Consider the following 9,026-nt stretch of genomic DNA (forward strand, 5'->3'; position numbering starts at 1 on the left):
CTAAATTCAAAATAAATACTTAGAATTTAAAATATCTTAGTTTTAGCTGTCAATTTTTTTAATTAACTGAATATCAGATTAGTTGCGTAAGTTGTACCTCAAGGCATGTCCTAAATTGTTCCGACGCAACCATTCTGGCCGCTAAAAAACGCGTGTAAAGTTTTACAAAATCCTTTTGAGATTTCAATTAGAGAAATATCCATACTTACAATACGAACTTCACCACTTAAACAAAAAAATAAAAATTTTAGTATTACCTTTGTATTGACAAGCAGTTCTTAAAAAGATGCACTCTCTAGTTCAGTTTTACCAATATGTCAAGGCTAGTGTCATGTTGACTGTGCAGGTGTTAATCAAAAACAGACACAATATGTCAAAAACTTTTGCCAAAAACAATGTTTTTATGTATTTTATTTTACAATATTTAGTGTGGTTGTTTTTAAAACAGATATAGTATATATTGTTTTACATTATTTAGTATAACTTTCTTTAATACCTACCTTCCTCCTCTATTCTAATCTTAGCTAACCCATTGGTAAACATACAATTTAAATAAAAATTGTACCATATGTGGTGATACCTGTTTTCGGCATTTTCCAGAAGGAAAAAAAAATCAAGTTGCATAGAGTTTATTAAATAAAAAACTTCATTTCATTATATTATGGGCAGTTAGGTGTTATGTTGTGTTATATCAGAATATTTCCAATTGCTGATTCAATAAAAACCATTCGTTTTAATCAGTTCTTTAAATCCCTTAAATCTAAAATCATAAAATATTTGCAAAGTTGTAAAGTAATTGAAATCAAGAAAATGGTACAATTAAGGATCTAGTTTCCTTAATTGTACTCTTAGCGCTATTTTTTTAATTTGATTCTTCGAGACTTAACGCTTTTTAAATTTTGAGTTTTTTTAACATCTTTACAACAAACAATCCCTAAATTATGAAACCCGATTGAAAATCCATGTTTTCACTCAGTAGATTACCTACATTTTTTAGTTTTATCTTAGGGGGTACTATATTGGCAATCTTACCCTACTATAAGCAGCTTCTTTCATGTACTATGATTACAACAGTAAAAAAGTCTCGTTGAATTTTCGAGTTTCTGTGGAAAAATGCGTATCACTTCGAAGAATAGAATTGGAATATTTGAATTTGAAGAGTATTTACGATTTGGATTTGTATGTTCTTTGAAAAAAAAAAAAAGTTTTTACTGAAAAAAAGATAATTTCTGTTCTCCATTATCGTTTTCTGTTCTCCATTATCGTTTTCTGTTCTCCATTATCGTTTTCTGTTCTCCATTATCGTTTTCTGTTCTCATTATCGTTTTCTGTTCTCCATTATTGTTTTCTGTTCTCATTATCGTTTTCTGTTCTCTATTATTGTTTTCTGTTCTGATTATCGTTTTCTGTTCTCTATTATTGTTTTCTGTTCTCATTATCGTTTTCTGCTCTCATTATCGTTTTCTGTTCTCATTATTGTTTGACTAACCAGGAACTAACTTGTTCACAATTAAATCACCGAATGCTAGTTGGGTAATTTCATGTTGAGCAAGTTAAAAAGTTTAATCTCTTTCCAGTTTATCAATTACGTTATACCTATCACTTATATTCACTTACATCTAAATCACTATCAACTAAACTTTCAAATTCGCTATTTTCGTTTTCACCTCAACATGAAATATTGAGCGTATCATCTGCAAGTTTCTGTAATTTTTTCTTAAGTTCCTATAAGGTTTGGCACTTTTTTTTGATTTGGAAGATAAGACAATACTTACTTTGACCTTTTGCAACAAAGCAATGAGAGTATCCGTATTTTTGCGTGAGCTCTAAGTAAAAGGCTTAGGTTAATCTTAAAACCATTAACAAGTTTTCTAACCAGTTTTCTTTTATCTTGAAAGACCTTTTTTCTTATACCACCATTTGAACGATTTTATTTGAGAGAAACGTTTAATAACACGACTAATGGTGTGGGAATGTATTTGCAATTCGTTTGCTATTTAATTGTAGCTTTAATTAGAATTTTTCAAATATTTGTGCATGATTTTTTCACTTTTAAAACGAATTTTAACTTAATGGGAAAACTAAAACATTTTTTTTAAGTCTAAAATTTTCACTTTTAAAACGAATTTTAACTTAATGGAAAAACTAAAACATTTTTTTAAAGTCTAAAATTTTGGAGCAACAACATGTTGTAAATAAAATAAAAAACACAATTAAAAGTTAAACAAAATACAAACACTGTTAACATTAAAAAAAAAAAGACGTATTTATTATTTCACATTTATTTCATTTAGACACTTTTTTTGAAAATGAATGTTATGATTATTAGGTGTTTCCTTCTAAATACAAGTATTTGACATCATGTATATAAAACACCAGGTGGATAGACACCAGGTGGATGGACACCAGGTGGATAGACAAAAAATTTAAACAAGTAATAGCTCTAATTTGAAAGTTATGGAAACTCATTTTAAATAAATCTACAATTTTTGGTTCAACTATCTATAATTTCCTACATATCAATAAAAATTTAATGAAAATTTAATGAAAATTTCGCATAAATCTTATGAGATTTAACATTTTGCGTAGAACATATCCTGTAGAAATTTTTATGACAATTTTTAAAACACGATTTACCATCTAAGAAAAATTTCTTCTCATTATCAATTTAAAAAATATATATTTTGTTACAGCCAGATATTTATTTGTAGTTCTTAAAAATCTGTTTAGCAGCCTCAAACAGCTGGGTTATATCTATATCTTTTTGCAATATTAGACACTGTTCTTCTAACTGCACTTTTTTGTAATTTTGATTCTTGGTCATAAGCTCAATAAGAACTTTTAGCCTCAAATAAATTCGAAGCATATCAACACTATCATATTTTCCTAAACTGGATGTATGCTTGAGTAACACATTTTGAATGGATGCGTTCATAATTTCGAACTGTTCAGCAAAATAAGTCCCTGTGCAACTTTTTTTTAAGCTCCTGCCAAGTGAATGTATCATCTTTAGGGGCATATTTTCAACGCAGTTTTCTCCAAATTGAACTTTCTTTTTTTTACATGCTGTAGAGGTCAAAGGATGAGAATTTACTTTGGTATTTTTTAAATCATTTAAAGAAGTTATGAAGTATGACGCGTTAGAAACTTTTGCTGTAGCTTGTCGATAGTTTAAACTATCTTGTGATTTTGTGGAACTGTTAATGCTTTCAAAATAGCATGGGATTCTTGGGTTAGGGACCTTATTCATATAGTTCGAGGATGCCACGCAATCAAGCTTAAACTTCAAAACATCATTTTCATGTCGAAGTTTTTTTATCTCAACGGAGTTTTGCAAAACATTTTCGTTTAATTCATTTATTTTCTCATCTTTGAGTTGATTATCATTTCTATATGTAACTAATTCTTCTTCAATTTCTATAAAACTATTTAGCAATTCATCAAGTTCTTCACGATATTGTTCTTTTTCATTACAGCTATCAGTCATAAGTTGCTGCATCTCATCAAAGTTGTTTCTAATCTGATTCAAAATTTTTAAAATATAGGCATATTTTGATTCGGATAAAGCTATTACAATCTTTTGTTTATGGATGATTTCTTTTGATACCTGCTGATGAGTGTAGAGCTGTCTAATTACATTGACGAGTTGAGGGTTTCTGTCATCATGGGTTCTTGTTAAGTCTTCAGGATCGTCTAATGTTAACGAAAAAACATCGTAACTGTTTGTTTCTGAATCATTTTCTTCAAAGGTATCTGTATTCATATCACTCACACTTAATATCCTCATTATTTGCTCACCCAAAGAACCCTTTTCAATCTCATTACAAAAGTCGTTGCTGACATCTGGTTTTATAAGAACATTTGACGCAACTGAATCTTTGTCATGAATGAGGAATGTCGGACAATAAACGTCATCTCTTTCAAATGTTAAATTTTTCGTATCGTCAAAATAAGAAGATTCACAAAGCTTTATGTTTTTCAGTTTTGTTTCCATATTCATTTCAGAAATTTTTTGTTCCAAGGTTTGAATGGTTGTTTCAAGCTCGATATTTTTAAATTTTGTTGCTTCTAAAATTTCTTTTAAATTTTTAGAAATTTTAGAAGTTTCTTTAAGAGTTGTCTCTAGCTTTTTTTCTGACACCTTCAACCTGATGTTATCATATATAACCATCATATTGGCTTTGACGCGACTACTGACGTCGAATCCACATTGTTGACATATTCCGCTTGGCACATTTTTCACGGAAGCTAAAATATAAATTTGAAAAAATATTTAACTCAAAGAAAATATATTTAACTCAAATATTGTTTATCTTTTTTTTTTTAAACCTGTATAAATTAAATCATAATTATACTAAATGCTGCGAATAAAATTAAACAGGTAAAAATATAAACATACCCATATGAGCTTGATTCTTGTTTATATCCTAGATAAATAAAATGCATGTGTAGCGAAACTGAAATTATGTTTGCTTTAAAATAAAGTAAAAGATGATAATTAAAATACTAATGTCGTAAAAGCTATTAGCAAGCTAAAACTTGTTTGAAAAATGACATTCTTTGCAGCAAAATGCAATTAAATATCCCCAAAAGGATGAGCCGTAATTTTCGAATTAAGAAACCAATTTTTAAAAATCTTCTAAGTTTCTTAAAATCCTCAAGTGCATATTTATATCTATAGCAGTGGTTCATTGCAATAATTGTTTCATTTGTTTTTTTTGGAAAGTTATTATTAAAAAGATCGGTTAACGAACATGATGAACTAATTTTGCATAAATTGCATAATTTTGCATACTTATTTGTGGAGCAACTGATAAAGGTATGAATAGTAAACGCTATAAAACTCACGAATGCTTCATAGAGTTTGATATATCGACTCGTAAAAAAGACTTTTCTGTAATATTAACAACTATGTCTTAAGGATACACAGTTTTAATTTTTTTTTAAAACACAAATTAATTTGGTGAATATACGAAAAAGACTGCTGAAAATTTTGTTAAGCTAAAGACGTGGTTGTATATTCTCTCGAGCCTACATAAAATAATAGTTCATCGCGCAGAGATAAGTAAAGAGGCGATTCTCAATTGACTCAATTGCAATTTTTTTTCATTAGAAGATCTTGAATCGAAAAATTAAAATTCAGGATGATTTTTCAGGAACTTTATTTCATAATCTATTTTGACAGATTTTTTTATTCGAATTGTTATCTAAATCAACATCGACACCTTTAAAAACAAGCAAAACAAAAAAAAAAAAAAAAATTAAAAAACCTCTTGAAGGTTCGCCATTATTAGTGCAGGCTTTTTTGCAGTGATAAGATGATAAAATGGTTCAATCGCTTTTGAGAAATTGTTGGTTTGAGATAAGTCTTAATGTTTCATTGGCTATCACACTATAGCACTGCGATTTCTTAACTTTTTCACATAGAATACGAAGTATTAAATGAACGAAAGCCTCAAGGATTTTGTTTGATATATCAGAAGAAAACAATATGTATTTTTTAAGCTGTTCGTGAGAATCTAATCTTTGCTGGAATAATAGCAAAACAAAAGTTTGAAAACTCTTCATCTTTTCCACAATTACAAGGTCTTGTGATAGTTGAGATAAAAAACTAATACATAACTTATCATGACAATACATAATTTATCATAATTTATCATTTATAATTCATCAATAATTTAGCATTTCTAGACTAAAATAAAGGAGCGAAAAAAATATTTTATCTATCATCTTTTCTTCTATTGATGATTAAGCTGTTTGGGTAACTGTCAGCTACCGTTGTGACCCGGAAACTCTAGGCTTTCCCAAAAATAGATATTTTTAATAATTGATTCTCTTTCAAAAGTATTTTCAGAATCAGTTTTGGATCAGAATTGTATCATTATTATTTTCCTTCATTGAAAAACATTTACTTATCTTCTTCATGGCACTGTTGAAATTAAAATATTAAACTGTGAAAAACAAAAATACAAACTTTATGCACAACATTGTACGACGACCAAAAAAATTCAACAAAAGCAATATGTGCTCAATACGAAGTTGATTGATGCTGATTTCAGATGTGAAGCCACTTTTTGCCACTACTTTTTTTTATTCCCTTTAAAATTTTCCAATTCACATTATGCATGGATTTACACGGCCGGAGATCATGTTACAAATTCCTTACTTTTGCTGAAAAGTGAACACTATGCTCATAAATGGCGCTAATTTATCGAGGCGTTGAAATCTAACACAAAAACAATTCTTCTTCGTAACGGCAATGTATATCTAAATAGGCAATAATATCCCCATTATATGAATAGGCAATGTATATTCGTCCTCATTGCCTATTCGATCACATAGAGGAAAAACATATCAAGACTTAAAGGAAGTTTTTCTTTGTATCCAATGTGTTGACCACAAATAGGCAGTATAAGCTGACTTCATAGTTATTGTCATTTCGATGGGCTATAATCAGGATACACGAAATACTGCTACTTCATTTGCCTGTGGGATAATCGAAACCCTGCTTAGCGCTACACGTGGAAAGATTTGCCACAGCGTCAAGTGACCAACTTTTCTTTAGTTGATACGCAAAATGTGATATTGTTATCTCTACACATAAAGCTAAAGGTTTGATTAAGCAGCTGGTAAAGCCCCTTACTACTATGACTTGCCGATTCTGGCGCATTGACATTTCTTAATACTACATTGATACTTTCTATACTTAAGGAAATTCAAGATGGCGTCGTGTTTTTAATTTTCTGTCATCATGAATTCTGTCGCATTGCTATTTGTTTTGTTGACTTACCTTTTTTTTGTCTCGTTGATAATCTTTCTGCACTCTGCGATCAAGCTTTTTGACTTACCTGAAATTTCTTTGTTTTCCTCGATAATCTTTCTGCACTCTGCGATCAAGCTTTTTGCATCTGCCTCGTGTTCTGAGCCAAAGAGTTGATCATAGTCCATAAATGTAAAGCATGGTTTTAGTTTGTAGTGTCCAATGGCTAAGGTGTGAATTCCGTCTTGCAAGATGTGTCTTTTGTCGTCATTAGCGCTGAGAGCGACTTTGTTGATCTCTTCGGTGTAAATGTTATGCTGATGTGATCGGATAACGTTCATAGCTGCAAGCTTTTCATTTCCACTGAATAAGCAGTCTTTATAATCTTGATGAGTAATGTGTTTTTGAACGACTTTATTTTTAACCCCTTTGCATCTTTTCTCTTCTTTTTCATAGGTTTTGTAAGAGTAGAGCTTAGGACGAAGTCCAACAAACTCTTTAATTATTTTTCCACCAGCCTCGTCTTTGAACATACCTATAATCTTATTATTTAACCCTACTTTAAACCCAGCGTTTTCAATAGCAGGATGGTCTTTAGAAAAGTTGCTCGTGTCAAATTTGGTTTCAAGATCGCCAGAAATGTCTTGATAAAAATCTTCCGTTTCGATTTCATAGATGAGCGAGTCAGTGTCAGTCATGAGTAGTTTCGCGCGATCTCCGTATTTAGGTTTGATATAGTTGTAATGGAAATCAAACATCAAAGTTTTGCTTATGTCTAGAACGCTTAGTCCTAAGTAAACAGGCTTGTTGTAAAAGAGTTTTGTTCTTTTCATATGAACTGCAGTAAGGTTTTCATCAAAAATGGTATTTCTATCATAATTAGACTTTCTTGACAATTTCAAGACTTCTTTTCTTGTGGTGATTAGTTTAATATCAACATGCTTTCGAATATTCTCCATGGTTTTTCCAAAGACAGAGTTATTCATGAGTTTAAAAAATTCTTTTTCAAACTCGTTTTTAGCTTTTGCTCTTAATCCAGTGTTGAGATCGATGTATTGTTTCATGAAGGGTTCTTCTTCAAAGGTGACACCTCGATGAATTTTAGTAGTGATCAATCCAAGTCGTTCATAGAGTTTTAGGTTTTCATGATGAATGACGTATTTTTCTTTGTTGTTTAAATTAGGAACGAGCTTGTCCACTTTATTAAATACGGAGATCGCGCGAAACTACTCATGACTGACACTGACTCGCTCATCTATGAAATCGAAACGGAAGATTTTTATCAAGACATTTCTGGCGATCTTGAAACCAAATTTGACACGAGCAACTTTTCTAAAGACCATCCTGCTATTGAAAACGCTGGGTTTAAAGTAGGGTTAAATAATAAGATTATAGGTATGTTCAAAGACGAGGCTGGTGGAAAAATAATTAAAGAGTTTGTTGGACTTCGTCCTAAGCTCTACTCTTACAAAACCTATGAAAAAGAAGAGAAAAGATGCAAAGGGGTTAAAAATAAAGTCGTTCAAAAACACATTACTCATCAAGATTATAAAGACTGCTTATTCAGTGGAAATGAAAAGCTTGCAGCTATGAACGTTATCCGATCACATCAGCATAACATTTACACCGAAGAGATCAACAAAGTCGCTCTCAGCGCTAATGACGACAAAAGACACATCTTGCAAGACGGAATTCACACCTTAGCCATTGGACACTACAAACTAAAACCATGCTTTACATTTATGGACTATGATCAACTCTTTGGCTCAGAACACGAGGCAGATGCAAAAAGCTTGATCGCAGAGTGCAGAAAGATTATCGAGGAAAACAAAGAAATTTCAGGTAAGTCAAAAAGCTTGATCGCAGAGTGCAGAAAGATTATCAACGAGACAAAAAAAAGGTAAGTCAACAAAACAAATAGCAATGCGACAGAATTCATGATGACAGAAAATTAAAAACACGACGCCATCTTGAATTTCCTTAAGTATAGAAAGTATCAATGTAGTATTAAGAAATGTCAATGCGCCAGAATCGGCAAGTCATAGTAGTCCCCTTGATTCAAAAATTTTCTACATTGAACTTGGCATGTATTGAAGAGGGAAATTTTTGTGGCACCAAAATTTAGCAGCTTCTTAATAATGAAAACTTCCAAAACACATTGGATGACATTCAATTGGCTCCTTGGAAAGTATTCCATTCAACTTGCACAGATTTTCTTGGCAAGCATCACTCCACAAAATACATGGATACTATTCGAGAATTACTG

General features: G+C 31.0%; 2 protein-coding genes across 2 annotated transcripts; both read right to left on the minus strand.

The window, feature by feature from the left end:
- Positions 1-2,439: 2,439 nt before the first annotated feature.
- On the minus strand, positions 2,440-4,515 carry LOC149885355 (uncharacterized). The gene is made up of 2 exons (XM_090096397.1): positions 4,400-4,515; positions 2,440-4,248 (listed from the first exon to the last, which is right to left on the minus strand). The coding sequence occupies exons 1-2, from the start codon at positions 4,401-4,403 to the stop codon at positions 2,702-2,704; spliced, it is 1,551 nt and encodes a 516-aa protein (XP_089952523.1). The 5' UTR covers positions 4,404-4,515; the 3' UTR covers positions 2,440-2,701.
- Positions 4,516-6,786: 2,271 nt separating this feature from the next.
- LOC149885356 (uncharacterized) lies at positions 6,787-7,944 on the minus strand. Its single transcript, XM_090094672.1, has one exon. It carries the CDS (start codon positions 7,822-7,824, stop codon positions 6,787-6,789), a length of 1,038 nt encoding a protein of 345 aa, XP_089950798.1. The 5' UTR covers positions 7,825-7,944.
- Positions 7,945-9,026: the final 1,082 nt, after the last annotated feature.

Source organism: Hydra viridissima, unplaced genomic scaffold, assembly GCF_058129835.1.
Source record: "Hydra viridissima isolate aposymbiotic clone 2 unplaced genomic scaffold, HvirCarnegie_v1 scaffold_8, whole genome shotgun sequence".
In the NCBI taxonomy this organism is placed as follows: Eukaryota; Metazoa; Cnidaria; class Hydrozoa; order Anthoathecata; family Hydridae; genus Hydra; species Hydra viridissima.

Bases quoted from the DNA above. Each gene is read 5' to 3' on its own strand.
- LOC149885356 (XM_090094672.1), bottom strand. From the start codon at position 7,824: ATGAAACAATACATCGATCTCAACACTGGATTAAGAGCAAAAGCTAAA.